The 18,318-nt window shown below is 44.3% G+C and overlaps 2 protein-coding genes, 1 long non-coding RNA gene and 1 other non-coding gene across 10 annotated transcripts in view; 1 reads left to right on the top strand and 3 right to left on the bottom strand.

Moving 5' to 3' along the window:
* Positions 1-212: 212 nt before the first annotated feature.
* On the top strand, positions 213-16,584 carry PPT1 (palmitoyl-protein thioesterase 1). The gene is given in 9 exon segments (NM_174154.2): positions 213-342; positions 4,976-5,085; positions 5,300-5,427; positions 5,908-5,978; positions 7,484-7,586; positions 10,816-10,906; positions 11,756-11,854; positions 13,610-13,681; positions 15,393-16,584. Coding segments are annotated over 9 exon segments (921 nt in total). The 5' UTR covers positions 213-218; the 3' UTR covers positions 15,516-16,584.
* Positions 6,643-15,393, bottom strand: LOC132344934 (uncharacterized). The gene is made up of 2 exons (XR_009494023.1): positions 13,753-15,393; positions 6,643-13,094 (listed from the first exon to the last, which is right to left on the bottom strand). It is a non-coding gene; the product is annotated as an uncharacterized lncRNA (long non-coding RNA).
* Positions 15,068-15,214, bottom strand: LOC112446123 (small nucleolar RNA SNORA79). The gene has a single exon (XR_003034194.1). It is a non-coding gene; the product is annotated as a small nucleolar RNA SNORA79 (small nucleolar RNA).
* Positions 16,585-16,910: 326 nt separating the features above from the next.
* CAP1 (cyclase associated actin cytoskeleton regulatory protein 1) overlaps positions 16,911-18,318 on the bottom strand; it is a 28,638-nt gene continuing 27,230 nt past the window's right edge. For 6 of the 7 annotated variants that reach the window (XM_005204657.3, XM_005204654.5, XM_005204659.5 and 3 more), the window contains exon 13: positions 16,911-18,081. In XM_005204657.3, the coding sequence (XP_005204714.1) occupies positions 17,998-18,081 (84 nt within the window). In that variant the 3' untranslated portion in view covers positions 16,911-17,997. 7 annotated transcript variants of the gene reach the window in all.

An 18,318-nucleotide genomic window follows, 5' to 3' on the forward strand; every position in this document is an offset into this window, starting at 1 on the left:
CTTGATGCACAGGAAGCACTGAGAATATGTTGGCACGCGTTTGATTTCTGATGGCGAGCAGTCTACTGGGGTAACTAGCCAGGAGAGACGCCCGTCGGACCGGGGCAACCCAGACGGAGGTGTGGCGGATGCGATGCGCCCGCGGCCGCGGCCGCCCTCGCGCCCGCGCCTGCATAGAGGCCGGGGCCAGGGGAGCGCGGTCACGTGATAGAGTCAAGATGGCGTCGTCCAGCTGCTTGTGGCTCTTGGCTCTCGCTTTCCTGCTGGGTTCCTGCGCTTCCCTGGCGCTGGGGCATCTCGACCCGCCGGCTCCCCTGCCGCTGGTGATCTGGCATGGGATGGGTGAGTGAAGGAGGGAGTGAGAAGAGAGTCAAAAAGGTTTCGCGACCCTTTCCCTCTCCGAGCCTGGGTTCGCGTCTGCAAAGTGCAAGTGTGGAGGGCGGGGACCGTGGTCACACAGGACCGGACTGGCTCCACGTTTTAGGATTTAGGGGTTATCCTGCATTGGAAAGGGAGATGATGAGGAAGGAGCTGTCTTTTGGTAAGCGCTCACAGCAGGCTGTGCACTGCGGTAGGGTTTTACGCGGTGTCCTGGTTTAATCTCACGGCAGTGGCGTCAGGGTGCAGCATCCGACTCTCGCTCGGGAAGGCAGGGTTGTGCCTGCGCGACCGCGGTATCTCCATCCTTTTGTTCATTCATGCATTGAACAGAGATTTCTTAGGCACCTGTAATTCGTTTATACTTTTGACGCGTAGCTATTGACTACCTACTGGATCCTGAGGATACAGTAAACTAAACAGACTAAATTCTTTGCTCTTTTAGAACTTCCCAGTGGAAGAGACAAACGATAAATAAACATATGTCAAATGGTGATTCGTGCAATGGAGGAAAATAAAGCAGGGGAGGGGGAGGATAGAGAGTGCAAGTGAGGGCTTGCAGTTTCATAGAGCAAAGTCAGGATTTACTGAAAAAGTGATTATCTGAGCAAAGGCCTGAAGTCCATGAGAGAAGATGCCATGTGAGTATATGGTGGAAAGATCAGCAAATGCAAAGCCATGAGGCAGAAGTATATCTAGTATGTCTAGTGTGTTCAAGGAGCAACACTCAGGTCAGTGTAGCTGAAACGCAGTGAGTCAGAAGAAAATAGGGGTAGGAGGATGGCCTGCATATGTTGTTGGGGCTACTAAGGCTACTGTAGGAACTTTGGCTAGAAGAGATGGGACATTGTTGTGAGTTTTGAGCAGATGAGTGACATGATCTGATTTGCATTTTAAAAGCACTCTAGTTCCTATATTCCCTGATGCTGGGAATGATTGAAGGTGGGAGGAGAAGGGGACGACAGAGGATGAGATGGTTGGATGGCATCAGCAACTCAATGGACATGAGTTTGAACAAGCTCCGGGAGGTGGTGAAGGATAGGGAAGCCTGGCATGCTGCAGTCCATGGGGTCAAAAAGAGTCAGACACAACTGAGTGACAGAACAAAGACAAGTTGCTATATTGAGACTAGATTGTAGGAGGTCATGGACCTTTGCAGGGAAAAAAGTTAGAAAGCTTTTGCAATAATCTAAACAAGATGCTGGGAAAGATTGAAGGTGGGAGGAGAAGGGGACGACAGAGGATGAGATGGTTGAATGGCATCACCGACTCAATGGACATGAGTGAGTAAACTCTGGGAGTTGGTGATCGACAGGGACGCCTGGCGTGCTGCAGTCCATGGGGTCACAAAGAGTCAGACATGACTGAGCGACTGAACTGAACTGAAATGAGGTGACGGTGACTTGAAAAAGTATAGTAAAAGGGGAGATGTTGGAAAGTAGTCAACATTTGGAAACAGTTTGAAGATAGAACCAGTAGGATTTGCTAACAGATTATATATGGCGTGAGAAAGGAGTCAAGGATGATTCCATGGCCTGGACAACGAGAAGGATGAGGTTGTCATTTTACCAAAATGGGGGAGCCTGTAGGGTGAAAATCAAGGATGTGCTTTGGGACTTACTAAATTTGAGATGTTTGTTACATATTCAGGAGATGTAGAGGCATTTGGAGTTTGGAGTCTTGAGACAGATACAGGCTGGAGGATTAAGTTGGGAACCTTTGGCATATGGCTAGTATTTAAAGCCGTGAGACTGGACAAGATCACCTAGGGAGTGACGATATTCAGAAGAGGAAAGAGGTCTAAAGACCGAGCTCTGAGGCATTCCCAGCATCTGGAGGATGTAGAGATGGAATGCATGTGTGCTAAGTCACTTCAGTCATGTCTGACTCTTTTGAGCCTGTGGACTGTAGCCCGCCAGGCTCCTCTGTCCATGGAATTCTCCAGGCAAGAATACTGGAGTGGGTTGCCATTTCCTTCTCCAGGGGATCTTCCCTACCCAGGGATCAAACCAGATTCTTTACCCTTAAGCCACCAGGGAAGCCCCCAAGGGGATGGAGAGGAACTAGCAAAGGAGACAGAGATAGAACAGCTAGGGAGAAGGTGGAGTCAAGGAGAGTGCAATGTCTTGGAAACCACGTGAAAATGTTTCAAGAGGAAGGGATAGCAAACTGTGAAATGTTGGTGATAGGTCAACTAAGATGAGGGCTAAGAATTGGTTATTGGATTTAACAATGGGAAGATCAGTAATGACCTTGATTAAACCACTTTTAGGGGAGTGGTGAGAGTGAGAACCTTATTGGAATAGGTGAAAGAAAAATGTTCAGAGAGGAATTAGAGTCAGTAAGTAGAGATTGTTCTTTCAAGGGTCTGTGCCAGGGCCTCAGGCTACTGCAGTGGAGTTAAGAGAGAGCATGAGAGCTCTGTGTTCTCCCAGAGCACAGTCTATTTGGAAGCCACCTAAGTAACCCGTGATTATAGTTCAGTGTGAGAAATAGAACATGCTCGAGCTCTTTTCCTTCTTTAAAAACGAATTTTTAAGTTTAGCTTTCAGGTTGAAAATGGAAAGATTAAGTTCAAAATGGAAAATGATCTTAGTCCACTTATCCTACTCAGCAGTCAGTCACTTTGCTTCCTATTCTTAGTTCTTGGTTCCCTGAAACAGGAAGAAAAAAAAGTGCAGAATGTGAGTTCAGCGTCAGCACTTACCTGAGCTTTCTTTACTTGTCTTGCTCTAGTCCTGGCCCTAAAGAGAGAGAAGATTTCAAGGTGCCTTGGGGCCTGTGAGCCGCAGATGCTCTAGATGATAAGAGAACACGCACCTCTGCTTATTTTCAATTGTGAATTTGGGGTCCCTATGATACCGTGTTGGGCTTTTGAAGTTATTACTTGTTAACAACATGAGCGGAGCAAAAAATGTTGTTCTTTTTGTTGTCGTTGAGGTGAAATTCATGTAACATACACTTAACCATGTTAAAGCATAAGTTCAGTGGCATTTAGTGTATTCGTGTTGTGCAACCACCACTTCTCTCTAGTTTCAAAACTTTTTCATCACCGCAGCAAACATGTGTGCCCCGTTTTAAGGAATCACTCTTCACCCCGTCTTCCCATCACCCCAGGAAATGTTCAGTCTGCTTTCTGTTTCAGTGGATGTGCCTGTTCTGGATGTGTCATATAAAAGGAACTATACAGTATGTAAGCTTTCATTTCTGGCTTATTTCACTTAAAATAACATTTTTGAGGTTCATCCATGTTGTAGCATGTTTCAATACTTTGTTCCTTTTTATGGCAGAATAGTATTTGCTTGTATATATCTACCATAATTTGTTTATCCAGTCATCCATTGATGGACTTTTGAGTGTTTCCCACCTTTAGCTATTACAGATAATGCTGCTTTAAATATTCTTGTACAGGGCTCTGTAGGGACATATGTTTTCCCTTTTCTTGGTTATGTATTTAGAATTGAAATTAATGGATCAAATGGTCATTGTGTATTTAACTTTTTGAGGAACCATCCAATTGTTTTCACAGTTTCCACCAGCAATGTGAAGAGTTCCTGTTTCTCCCTGTCTTTGCCAACACTTGTTATTTTCTATTTAAAAGTTTTTTTTTTTTTTTGCTTTGGATGATTTCTTTTTATTTTGCGTTTCATATATTATCCAGTTTCACATTCTCACAGGATCAGCAATTACAACAGCCACATCGTCTCCCAAGTCTGAAAACGGCAAGACGGCCACGGCCGCGGCCAAAGGCGAAGCACTAATGTGCTCACGAAACAAAAAATTGCACAATTTTTCCTTCATTTTTCTTAAACTAATGGCTGACGCTAAGGCTCACTGCTGGAGAACAGAAACCCTTTTCTTCTTCATGCCTCAAACGAAAACGTTAAACTTATCTGACAAGGCGGACAAGGTCTCTTCATAATTAACTGCACACACACACGAAAAAAAAGTTTTTTACATTTATTTTTTATTTTGGCTGCACTGGGTCTTCGTTGCTGTGTGAGGGCTTTCTCTGGTCGCAGTGTATGGGTTTCTCGTTGCGGTGGCTCCTCTTGTGGTGCAGGGGCTCTGGGGTGAGTGGGCTCAGTAGTTGTGGCACACAGGCTTAGTTCCCTGTGGCATGTGGAGTCTTCTAGGACCACGTCCCCTGCATTGGCAGGTGGATTCTTAACTACTGGACCACCAGGTAAGTCTGTTATTTTCCATTTTTAAATAAGTTAATTAAAAAAAATATTGAAGGCTTTAAAGGCATCTTAGTAGGTTTGCATTGGTACCTCATTGTGATTTTGATGTGCATTTCCTTAATGATCAGTGATGTTGAACATAATTTCATGTGCTTGTTGGCCATTTGTATATCTTCTTTGAAGAGATGTCTGTTCAAGTCCTTTTCCTATTTTAATTAGATTATCTTCTTGCTGACTCGTAGAGTTCTTTGTATATTTCAGATATTAAATGCTTATTAAGTATGTTTTGCAAATATTTTCTTCTCTGTGTTGACTTTGCATATTTTCATTAATGCTTTTGAAGTACAAAGTTTTAAAAAGTTAAATAATGTTGTGTTTACTCATAAGTTTCCATGATTGTCTTTGTTGTCTAGGAGACAGCTGTTGTAATCCCTTAAGTATGGGTGCTATTAAAAAAATGGTTGAGAAGAAAATACCTGGAATTCACGTCTTGTCTTTAGAGATTGGGAAGACTCTCAGAGAGGTGAGGCGCTTCACCGTTCAGTTCCTTTGAAGGTTTGCTGACTGATTTCGTAGAATGTAATATTAAAATGCATTACCTTGCATTTTTAGCAGAAGACCATACAATGATACTTAAGTTCTTGAGTGGCTTATGAGGGTACCAACCTAAACAAGTTTGCCTCTTAGAGAAGGTGCCAGTGCTTGTGTTCAGCCCCGTCCTTTGATTTCTCTTTTAGGATGTGGAGAACAGCTTCTTTTTGAATGTCAACTCCCAAGTAACAACAGTGTGTCAGATTCTTGCTAAGGATCCTAAATTGCAGCAAGGCTACAATGCTATGGGATTCTCCCAGGGAGGCCAGTTTCTGTAAGTCCCTTTCTGTTATATCATACCACTTATATATCGTATCACGTGAAACTGACTGTTTGCCCTTTAATGCAGGTAGATCTATCCGTTTAGTGTTTCTGGAATCTTCATCTACCTTGGATGGGAAACTCTTCTAAAATAGCCCCTTGAAAGAAGCTCTGTGGAACTTAATTTATTTTCTCTGAAGGAATAAAGATTTGTGTTTGGCTGTATCAGAGGAAAATAAATCCTGAAACTTTGTGGCTTTGGGGAACCACAGATTAAGTAACTTAATCTGGGAAGTTTTTTTTTTTTTAACTTTTAATTTTGTATTGAGGTATAGTTGATTAGCAGATAATGTGAGTTTCCGGTGAACAGTGAAGGGACTCAGCCATACATATATATGTACCCATTCTCCCCCAGACTCCCCTGGGGAGTTGATTATTGACGATCTATTTCCATCTGACAGTGGAAACTGATGATCCCTTTTTTTTCCTCCAGGCGGGCAGTGGCTCAGAGATGCCCATCACCTCCCATGGTCAACCTCATCTCAGTTGGGGGACAACATCAAGGTAGCTTTGTCCTTTTTACCTAGAATATTCCAGCATCTCTATTTGTACAAGAAGTCAGCCATCCTCCCCCAAACCCTGTTTTGCTAAGCTATAACAAACTAGCCAGCAGTGATGACAAAACCGGATTCCAGACACCTGGAACACAGGGGAGTCATTACATTACTGCCTACTTTTCTCTAATATAATTGACGTGATTTCCTGCAGTTGAGATGGTTGCAGCCGTGTAGCAGGCAGTGGTTGAGGAGTTTGGCAAGTCCAACAACCTTTCCTGTTGTGACGTGAGTGGTGTCATATTGAATTGGGACTTAGGCAGTGAATAGTGTCTAGACTTTTTTGGTCTGTAAAATTAACAGCAGAGATTAAATCTTTCAAAAAAAAAAAAACCCCAACAGGTTTGCTATTTAGATAGAATTAATAAACTTTTGGGGCAGATGTGTCTTGGGATAGAACTTTATTTCTGTTCTGATGGATTTAGCTGTTAAGCTGGTTGAGTGTAGGAGCAGGATTCCCCTTATAATCAGTAAATTGAATTCATCCAATTAAGTGTTAATTGGGCAAGTAATTTGGTATCGTAGGGTCCCTCTCACAGAAAGAAGCTAAAATAAGACACTGCCCATCTTACAGGAATTTTTCAGAGGAGGAAATAAAATAACAGGTAGGAAAATACTTTTTAAAAGTATATGTTTTATTCAGATGCACATTGGTAGAAACAGCTTTATCATTCATTCATTGATTCCATGAATATTTATTGAAAACCTCAAAACAAGACCGATAAGGTTTCTGTCTTCATGAAACTTCCATCCTACTAGGGGAGAGTAGACACGAAACAAGTAAGCAAACAAAATAAATACAGATAGCAGTAACTGTGATAAAGAAAAAAATACAATAATGGAAGAACAGTGGTTATATTTGTGAAAGGCCTGGCCGCTGGAACCAGAATGCTCATGTTCATATCTTGGCTCCATCACTTACTGTCTAACCTCAAAGTATCTAACTTCTCCATTTAAAACTTTCCTATCTGTAATATGCTCTAAATAATGATTTCTACTCCACAGGGTGATTGTAAGGATTAAATTAATTATTGCCAATATATGCTTAGAATTGGTATGTCTGGTACCCCGCAAAATGTTATTGATGAGGACGCAGGTATAACTGGGTTGGGGGAGGAACAGGGGTTGAGCACTGCTTGAGTTAGGGTTCTCAGATATGACTTCTCTAAGCCAAGACCCAAGAGATGAGAATGAGGCCCCCTGTTGAAGCAGTGAGAGAGGCACATCCTTCAGAGGGGAGTGGGTGCAAAGGGCCTGAGGCAGAAAGGAGAGGGAACACCGGAGGAGGAGGGAGCCGGTTAGAGTATTAATTCCAAAGACATTATTTCCTTAAGAAATGAATGAATGAAATCAGGATCTATTGCTGGTTTTTTTGTTTCTCTCAATGCCCTGCACATAGTAGGTATTCAGGACATGATTATTAAAGGCATGGGTATTTGTCTTCTGCTGCTGTAGGTGTTTTTGGACTCCCTCGGTGCCCAGGAGAAAGCTCACACATCTGTGACTTCATCAGAAAAACACTGAACGCTGGGGCTTACAACAAGGCTATACAGGAACGGTATGTACGGTTGGCCGAGAAGGATGCAGAACTGTCACCGCATGATGATATCACTCGGACTTGCATGCTAACCGTGATTCTAGGAGTAGTTGCTAGTGATATTTAAATGATATTCAAATGATTGTGAATATCTTTATACTATCTGCTTCATTTTATTGTAAATCTAAAGCTGCTCTAATAGTAATTTAAAGAAAGGGAGGACATTCTTCTATATAAGAAGAATGTAATTACAACAATACATTTTCATCTTTAAAAAAAAAACAAGCCTATAGAAATTACTCAAGCTAAGAAACTACTGTTAATATTTGAAGGACAGATTCTTTATATTGTCAGCAGCAAAGGGTTAACCTCTTACATCAGTGTCCTCAACTACATATGTTTGGGTATTTAAACATATTCAGAATTACTTTTGGAGTATGTTGTCCTTCAGTTGTTCCCAAAGCTAAATTATATGTCAGACCCCCTGGGAAATTCATTAATAATGAATTCCAGAGCTTCATCCCTAGAAATTTGGATTTAGTAGGTCTAGAATATTCTGGGTGATAGCTGAGATTTGGGATCAACTAGTATGGTTATGGGGCTTCCCAGGTGGCGCTAGTGGTAAAGAGCCTGCCTGCCAATGCAGGAGACGTAAGAGACTGGGTTTGATCCCTGGGTCAGGGAGATCCCCTGGAGGAGGGCATGGCAACCCACTCGAGTATTCTTGCCTGGAGAATCCCTTGGACAGAGGAGCCTGATGAGCTACAATCCATGGGGTCACAGAGGAATCAGACATGACTTAGTGACTAAACAACAACAAAGCAAAAGAATGGCAACAACGTGGCAAGAGTGCTCAGTCGTGTCCGACTCTTTGCGACCCCGTGGACTGTAGCCCACCAGGCTCCTCTGTCCATGGGATTCTCCAGGCAAGAATACTCGAGTGGGTTGCCATTCCCTTCTCCAGGGGATGTTCCCGACCCAGGGGTCGAACCAGAGTCTTTGGCGTTGCAGGCAGACACTATAACCTCTGAGCGACCAGGGAAGCTAAAAGAATAAACTGTGATAAACTCACAAGGGCAAAGAGAACAGAGAGGAGAGAAGAGATGATGAAAAAGATGTCAGTATGTTTTTTGAAAGAAAGCAGATGAATGAGTGATAACTGTTTTAGCAGAGCAGAAAATTCTGAAACCTTTATGTCTGTTGAAGGAAACACTGACAAGAAGGGACCAGTTCACTTTTTATAATCTCAGAAAGACTCAGGAATTTGACATCTAAGATACTTTGGTAGAGTAAGTGCATGAGACTCTTTGTTGAAAATCTGTAGAAACAGTGATCAGACTCCCCGAATCCCTTAAGTGTATGTCCAAGTGACTGCTCGTCCCCAACCCTGACAAGAGAAGCCAAATTTATTTTCTGGAGCAGTTTAACTCAAGAAGTACCAGACTTTGTGATAATAAACACAGGATGGTGATAAGATACCATAGTGAAAACCCACCTCCTCCTGTTTGATTCCCAGAATGATAGCAGCCAGGTTATTCCTCCTTGGCAGAAGTTTGATGGATCCCTCCCTGAAAAAACTGATTGGTCCCAGAGAGATCTGCAGGTTGATGTTTTGCAATCCTCCAACAAATCAGGACTCCTTTTGACTAGCACGTAGTGGAACCACCAGTAGATAGCTGTCTAAATTAAAAGACACTTACTCCTTGGAAGGAAAGTTATGACCAACCTAGACAGCATATTAAAATGCAGAGACATTACTTTGTCAACAAAGATCCGTCTAGTCAAGGCTATGGTTTTTTCAGTGGTCATGTATGGACGTGAGAGTTGGACTGTGAAGAAAGCTGAGCGCCGAAGAATTGATGCTTTTGAACTGTGGTGTTGGAGAAGACTCTTGAGAGTCCCTTGGACTGCAAGGAGATCCAACCAGTCCATTCTAAAGATCAGTCCTGGGTGTTCATTGAAAGGACTCATGTTGAAGCTGAAACTCCAGTATTTTGGCCACCTCATGCGAAGAGCTGACTCATTTGAAAAGACCCGGATGCTGGGAGGGATTGGGGGCAGGAGGAGAAGGGGACAACAGAGGATGAGATGGTTGGATGGCATCACCAACTCAATGGACATGGGTTTGGGTAGACTCCGGGAGTTGGTGATGGACAGGGAGGCCTGGCATGCGTCAGTTCATGGGGTCGCAAAGAGTTGGACATGACTGAGCGACTGAACTGAACTGTGTGAAGAACTTCCAACTGTGTGAAGAACTTCCATTCAGCTCAGTGAAAGTGAAAGTGGCTCAGTTGTGTCTGACTCTTTGCAACCCCATGAACAATACAGTCCATGGAATTCTCCAGGCCAGAATATTGGAGTGGGGAGCCTTTCCTGTCTCCAGGGGATCTTCCCAACCCAGGGATTGAACCTAGGTCTCCCGCATTGCAGGCGGATTCTTAACCAGCTGAACCACAAGGGAAGCCCAAGAAATCTGGAGTGGGTAGTCTATCCCTTCTCCAGCCGATCTTCCCCACCCAGGAATTGAACCAGGGTCTCCTGCATTGCAGGCAGATTCTTTACCAACTGAGCTATCAGGGAAGCTCTTGTTTAAATATGAACAGTGAGCCAAGGACCGCCACCCACCCCTCCATCAGACATCTGAGGAAAGCTTCCAAAATAGAAGATAGATCAAAACAACAAAAAGTAAAAAGGGACTTGGAAGAAACAGATGGCAATTCAAGAAGCTGAAGGAAACCTTAAACAAAAAAAAAGCCTATATTATTATCTTCAGAGAGAAAGAGATCATCCATGACTCTAGAAAAGAATTCAAATAAAACCAATCATTAAAGAGTAAGAGAGAGATCCTGGAAGTTCAAAATAAGATAGCCCAGGGACTTCCCTGATGGTCCAGTGGTTAAGACTCTGAGTTCCCAATGCAAGGGAGCCTGGGTTCGATCCCTGATCAGGGAACTAGACCCCCCTTAGTACCAGCTAAGGCTGTGGCAGAAACAAGATGCAGTGATGGACAGCAGTGGAGGAGGTGCCTAGTTTGGCCAGAATGGTCTTTGAAGAAAAGATATTTAAGCTAGGTCTCAAGGACAAGAAGGAAGGAGCATAGGAAATGCTAAGGAAAAAGGGATCAGGCAGCAGGAACAGAAGGCTCTGGTCTTCTGCCCCTTCGGTCTCTTGGTGGCCTGTGCCCAGGGCCAGCCCCAGGCATACTGACTAGTGTGCCGCTTGGTCACCTTTATTTTTTTTTCTCCCGCAGCCTGGTGCAAGCAGAATACTGGCACGACCCCATCAGGGAGGACATATACCGCAACCACAGCATCTTCCTGGCAGATATTAATCAAGAGAGAGTAAGGACCCAAGCCAGGCTACCATAATTGTGCATTCCCTTTCCTGTTAGGGACGTTATAAACAGATGAGCAGTGACTGTCCAAATATCCCAGGCAGAACCCAGGAAACCGGAAGTTCTGTGTTGGGGGAGGCGGTGCTTATGAGGTTCAGTTCCTTCTGCTGCTGCTGCTGCTGCTAAGTCGCTTTAGGGAGGCTGAAATTCATTTGGCTTTCTTCCTGTGGATTCTTCCTGTTGCCTAGTGTTGAAGCAGCGGGGTGAACTCAATAGGTGCTGGCTGGCAGGAAACTCAACTGCTGCCTTACTGAGGGAAGCCTTTCCAGTGGATCGCTTTGGGGTCGTATTTTTTCAGAAGAGTGATTTACTTAAGAAGAGAGACTGCACAGGGCACTGAGTGCGTCCCAGAGATGAACATGGGTTGGGAGATTCTGGCTCAGTTTTTATTGGCGTATCTGGAGGTTTAAAACAAACAAACAAAAACAGAATTTGAAGAGGGGGGCGATGGGAACAGAATAGTATGGCAGAACCACTCAGAGTTCGCAGTTTCTTATTTTGCCTTGGCTTTCTCTGGCTAGAAGCCTTTAACCTATGTGATGGAGACCTGTGGAGTGCAGTGAGAGATTCATGGTGGCCATCTGTCCGCCATGGTTGCTGGGAGCATTGTCAATCAGATAGCATGTTAAGAAAAAGGCTGTACCTAGTGTGTTCTGGGCAGGAAGCGAGAAAAGCAGCCCATTACCATGGAGAAGAAACCCAGGGTCACGCAGACCAGAGCACTGCAAACTTTTAATTCCCTGGCTAGAATCTGATGGTAATGTCCCCACGGTCTTACTATTGACTTTTCCTCCAGGGTGTCAATGAGTCCTACAAGAAAAACCTGATGGCCCTCAAGAAGTTTGTGATGGTGAAATTCCTCAATGATACCATTGTGGACCCTGTGGATTCTGAGGTGAGACGCTTCTTAGGCCACAACATGCCAGGAGACTGGCAGAGAAAATGGCATTAAAACATAGCTGCCTGAGGACTTCCCTGGTGGTTCAGGGGTTAAAACTCTGTTCTCCCAATGCAGGGGATGCAGCTTCAGTCCCTGGTCAGGGAACTAAGATCCCACATGCTGCAACCAAGACCCAATGTAGCCAAATAAATAAATCAATTTTAAAAAAACAAATAAAAAAAACCCCACAGCTGCCTGCTTGGAAGAATTGTCAGTCCCTTCCACCCACATTTGTGTAGAGCAGGGGTTCTGAGGTCTATAAATGGGACACTCAGGGTTGTAACCCCCCACAACCCAAAACTGTTTGCAAACTTATATACAGTTGACCCTTGAACAACATAGGGGTTAGGGACGCTGGTGCTTTGCACAGTCAGAAATCTACATATAACTTACAGTTGTCCCTCAGCATCCACAGTACTGAACAAAACCCACATATAAGTGGACCCAAGCAGTTCACACCCATGTTGTTCAAGGGTAAGCTGAAGTTGCATTCTCTGAGGAAGGGTCTGGAAATTTTTTATCAGATTTTCAGAGATCTGTGATCCAGAAAAGGTTCAGCAGCACCAGTCCAAAATCTGTAACTCCCTGAGGTTCACATTCACGTTCAGCCTTGACTTGGCTTTGATTTCTTTCCAACCTAATCTTACTTCATGATCCCTTCATCCCCTCTTGGACCAAGTCATATTGCGCTACTGGAAATGCCCTGCTCCCGGCCCGGGTTTCTTGTGTTCCTTTGTTCATGCTTTAGTCTCTAAAATGCCCTTCCCTGGGCTTCTCCACCTGACAGGCTCCTGTTCAGCTCAGATGTCATTTCCTCCATCCAGAAAGCCACCCCTCTTCTAGGCAGAATTTGCTCCCTCTTAAGAATTATCAGCCTCTATCATATCAGTGTTCATCACACTGTGTCAGAGCACACCACAGCCTATGGGCTGAATCCACCCTGCACCTGCTTTTGTATGGCCCACGAAGGAAAATGGTTTTTGTTTTTAAATGGTAGAAAAAAGTAAAAAACTTTGATAATGTGAAAATTACATGAGTTACAAATTTCAGTGTCTATAAATAGTTTCATTAGAATGCAGCCATATTGAGACTTCCCTGGCAGTCCACTGGTTAAGACTCCAAGCTTCCACTGCAGGGGACGTGGGTTTGATGCCTGGCCAGGATCCCGCATGCCATGCTGGGATGCAGCTGGGAGCTGGTGGGCAGAGACAGAGGAAAAAAAGAATGCAGCCATATTCATTTAAAAAATACTGGCTCGTGGCTTTTGTATTACAATGGCAGTATTTAGTAGTTGCAACCACGTGGCCCCTTAAAGCCTGAATTATTTTGTGTTTATTATGGAAAAGTTTGCTGACTTCCATGCTAAACAATTAGTTGTGTCTGTGCATTGGACCAGAGCTGCTTAAAAGTAGGGACTGTATACATAAATTCATCTTGGAATGTTTATACCGCACAAGGATTTTCAGAGTAGGTGCTCAGTAACTGTAGGAAGCAGCAATTCTAGGGAACTGGAAAGCTCTTCGGAATGATTAACTCACACCTCAGGATCCACCCTTAAGAAGAAATGACTCAAGACATGCTTTGTTGCCCCTCCTTGCTGCAGTCTTAGGGAGTTGTTCGTCAGTAGTCTTAGCTACTAGCCAGTCTTGAAGTAGTTGGCGATGTGCGTGTGTATCTGATCTGACCTCCTTTCTTCCTCCTCTCCTGTAGTGGTTTGGATTTTACAGAAGTGGCCAAGCCAAGGAGACCATTCCCTTACAGGAGAGCACCCTATACACACAGGTAACTGGGGAGGGGAGGTGCCGTCCTTGTCAGCTCAGTTCTGGGAGCTGCTAGGTGCTTTGGTGACATACCTGGTCCTGTACACTCCAGCACAGCAGGTGCTGTGGGCAAGACTCGTTAGGCTGCTGATTCTGGCACCAGCTTATCAGGCACTGGTTTACTGAAGTCTCCATCCTGAAGGTTAAAGGACCTGTTCCTCGTGTTTTCAGGCCTGGGCAAGGAACATATCTCTAACTCCTTCTGATAACAGGGTTAGAACTGGCTTCCTTTGCTGAGGCACAGTCCATCACAAATCCAAAGAGCCCCCACATGAGAAAATATGGAGGGCTGTTACTTCAAAACACTAATATCAATAGATGCTGTTAAACCAGGCACTGACAGGGGAAAGCTCCTCCTGCAGGAGACTGGGAGGAACAGAGCTATGAATTTTGTTCAGGGTAGGCTTTTTTCTCAAGCAGCTTTTCACCACTCCCAGTTCTGGAGTCTCCCACATTCTCAGGCTTTTATCTTGGAGATACTTTTCCTAAAGTGCAGAAATGATACATCTGAACCACTTGCCTTCTATTCAGATCCCAAGTAATTTCAGAGGCCAACTGTCATCTCTTGGCTTTTCTCCTGCCTCTGGTGCTCTGCTGCGGGTGAGGTAAAAGGAAGCTAGGGTCTGTTAAGAGTTTTGCAAGCTACAATTAAGAACTTGTCATGAAACTCAAATTGGTGGTTTGATGCTTTTGAACTGTGGTGTTGGAGAAGACTCATGAGAGTCCCTTGGACAGCAAGGAGATCCAACCAGTCCATACTAAAGATCAGTCCTGAGTGTTCATTGGAAGGACTGATGTTGAAGCTGAAACTGCAGTACTTTGGCCACCTGATGCAAAGAGCTGACTCATTTGAAAAGACCCTGATGTTGGCAAAGATTGAGGGCAGGAGAAGGGGACAGAGGATGAGGTGGCTGGATGGCATCACTGACTCAATGGACATGAGTTTGGGTAAACTCTGGGAGTTGGTGAATAGGGACGCCTGGCATGCTGCAGTCCACGGGGTCTCAGTTGGACACGACTGAGAGACTGAACAGCAGGAGCAGCATTCTGGCACCATCCTAACTGCTCATCTTCCCAGCCACACTTGTTCAACAACCCAGCTGTCATGACTTATCCAGCTGCCGAATGTTGAAGTGTCTGAGTTTTGTTATCTAAGAGTTGGGTATGTTTTAAGTTCTCTAGCTAATGTTCTCCCATCTTTGGCTCAGTCCCAGTTGACATTTTGAGGCGGTTTTGTCCATGGCTTGCCCACTTGTAGGTGGTCCTCCGGAAGCTTTGGGAGACTTTCCAGAAAGCAGAGTATAAAAGTCTGTATAGAACAACCTCAATGGCACGTAACTTTTTTCCCAATTGCTTGACTCCATAAAAATCAGAAGACAGTAATGGACCACCGCCCATCCCCATGGTGTCCTGAGAGAAGACCGATCAGCTTAGATACACAGTGGACCAAAACCCTACCACCCAAGGCTTCAAGCAAGGAGAGGAACAGCCATCAAAAACACGTTTTTAATATTCAGGGGAAAAAATGGGAGGGAAGTATCCTTATTTGCATTTCATTTACCTAAATTTTAATACTCAAGAGAAAATACTGCATTTTTGAGAATATCTCGTTAACATTAATGATTTTACTGTGAAACCATTAAGCTTCTTAATTATGGCCTTATCCTCTACAGGACCGCCTGGGGCTAAAGGCAATGGACAAGGCCGGACAGCTGGTGTTCCTGGCTCTTGAAGGTGACCATCTTCAACTGTCTGAAGAATGGTTTTACGCCCACATCATACCCTTCCTTGAGTGAAACCCTTGTAGTCTGAACCCGAGCTCAGGGAACCCCTCCCACTCCCAAACCAGTTCCCTCTATGCCCAAGCCTGAGCTCAGATCCAGCTAGCAACTAATCCTTTTCTCTAGTCATCATCGAACATGCCCCGCTTGGAAAGATCCAAGATACGAACCTTACCCTTTGCCTCACCCTGTCAGCAGATGGTGCTGAATGCCAATGTAATTAGCTGATAGCCGTGGAGCTTGTTTTACAGCCTTTGATATGGCCAGACTCTTTTAGGAATCAGGAGTTCGCTGCAGGTCAGTGCCAGAGCTTTGCCCAGGCCTGGATGAGACTGAACAAACTGAACCAATGAAATAGTCTAAGATGAGTGACTTTCTCAGGAAAATCTAGCCACATCTCAAGCCAAGGGGCCAGTACTCAGGCCTGAGGTATTCACAAAAAATGCTTTAACTGTTCTGGTGATTTGACCAGTGCTCGGAAAAGTATCGCTTGGCTAATGCATCCATGTAATTTCTTTACGGCTGTCCTCCTCTGAGTATGTTGCTTTCTGTGTGTCTTGGGTATTATTTTACAAATTCCGGCAGCCCGTGATCTTGCCTTGGTAGCACTGTCTCCTTAGGTAGTGATGAATTAGTTGCTCTGTCACAAAAGGAGGGAAGTAGCACCCAACTGGATTGCTTAAGGCAGGAAGTATACATATTGCTTAACTTAGATGGGGACGATAGGGAGGTTTAAAGAAAAATGTAAAAATTTAAAAAGGAGGAGGTAGCTGGTTCTTTCCATTCCACCCTTGATAAACCTGTCCCTTCTGAATATGACTGGTGGTCTGGATTCCAGAATTACTCTATTGCTGGCGTTAGCAAAGAATGGGAGGGGGAAAAATATGAACAGATCAGGCTTTCTAACTTCCATCTCAAAAATGTGTATTACCAGCACACTCCAAACTGCTTCTGATGTGTTCTGTGAAAAAAAAAAAAAGATTGCTCAAGAAAGCTTAGGGAACATTCCATATCCCTTTTCTCTTGGAGATCAACCCACCTTAGACTATTAAGGACTCTTTTGAGAATTTCTGCTAAAGACAACATCTTAGCCCCTGACTCCCTTACCCCATGACATCCTAGCACCACTTCTGGAAGACTGTTCTGCAGAATGCCCCATCTGTGGAAATGATTAGCTGCATTTGGGGGAAGCACTTTCTTAAGTGCTACAAAGTTTACCTTCTGGTTTTCCTTCACCTCTTTCAAGACTTTTCAACTGAAACAAGGGGATGAAAGGCAAGAAGTGGGGACGGGTGAAAACAATTTTATGAAGTCGTCTAAAATAAAGAGTAGTTTCTTATCCTTGGTGTCATTTTTCTTTTCAAAGTTCTTACATCTCTGTTCAGCAAATATTATACATAAATACTAAGCGAGTTTGGTATTAATTTTATTCTATTTTCTGTATAACTTTAAGTACATAAAGGTTTATTTCCACAGGCCTCAGGAAATGGGTAGAAATCACAGGACAATCTCTCTTCCCACCAAAAAAAAGTTGCATATTTTGGTAAAGTGTCTGTCCTAGAGGAAAAACTGAAAGTTGCATTAGCAAGGCTGTGCAAGGTTTTTACACAAGACCTAAAACAGCCTGCAGTGCAGATTTCTGGTCCTTTGTTCAGGTGCCCAGACAGAAGCCACAAGTTGTGAGCGTGACAGGGCCATGGAAGCAGTGAAGACGGATGATGGGCACCTAGAATGGAAGGAGAAAGGGAGCCAGATTGCTGGGAATGGTGCAGTTTTCCTTTTTTTTCACTCTTTTAAAGTCATCTCTGTAGGAAGGTGCTGGGCAGGGGCCCAAGAGAGAAAGGGTCCGAGACTCCCTTAGCTGGCCTGGGGGCAGGGCACCACCACAGCAGCCTCCACAGGACAACCTACGGCCAGGTTTGGCCAGGTGCGGGATGGAATGCAGAAGAAAAGGAATGCTCGTAGGAAATCATTTTCCTAGGAATGCTAGATGGCCAAGCTTCAGCCTTTGGTCCCATGCAACCCTTGACGCACTTGTCAATAGTGATAATTAGTTTAAGTTAGAAGAACTAACTAGGATCAGCTTCTGTTACCTTCACACTTGTTGTTAGAAAAAGGTTAACTTGTGTGAACATTCTGACCTGTTAATTCCTGGGACTGCTATAGTCTTCCCAAAAGACTATTTGTTGGTCAAATAACCCCAAAGGCTGAAAGCTAAAACACACCTGTCCTGGTCTGCAGTTGCTTAAAAATGGACTGGCGGTGTGGTTGAGCTGATATGAAAGAGCTGCACCTTCCTGCGGAAGATCAACTGACCTGCTATCCCACCCCAAATCTCAGCCTGAGGTATATTTCAGTGAAGGCAGGTAGCTGTGCTTCTCAAAGCAGAGAAGCAGTTTAAGAGCAGAAAGGTAGAGGAAATCTAAAAAAGAACCGTCTTGATACAGATTTATCCCATGGTGTGAGGGAGAGGACAAGGAACCCAGTGGCACTTCGCTTATCCAGCAATTTCTGTCACTGTGGTGACCAACTTCTGCCCATTCCATAGGGTCTTAAACTGCTCAGGGACTGGGAACTCATTCTGCAAATAGAGAAACAACAAGTTTAAACCTGAGCTAGGCAACATGGGGCTAATTAAATCTTAACACTTTTCTCCCAATGCCTGTTTGCACTAAACTGTGAGAGCAAGTAGGATGTAATGAGGGAAACGGAATCCTCTTGTGAAAGCCTGGCTATGGGGGCTATGGAACTGGCAGCACCACATCTTAGAGACCACCTGCCCCACCACTGACACAGTGACGAAGCAGTGCAGTGCAGG

Source organism: Bos taurus, chromosome 3, assembly GCF_002263795.3.
Source record: "Bos taurus isolate L1 Dominette 01449 registration number 42190680 breed Hereford chromosome 3, ARS-UCD2.0, whole genome shotgun sequence".
Classification (NCBI taxonomy): domain Eukaryota; kingdom Metazoa; phylum Chordata; class Mammalia; order Artiodactyla; family Bovidae; genus Bos; species Bos taurus.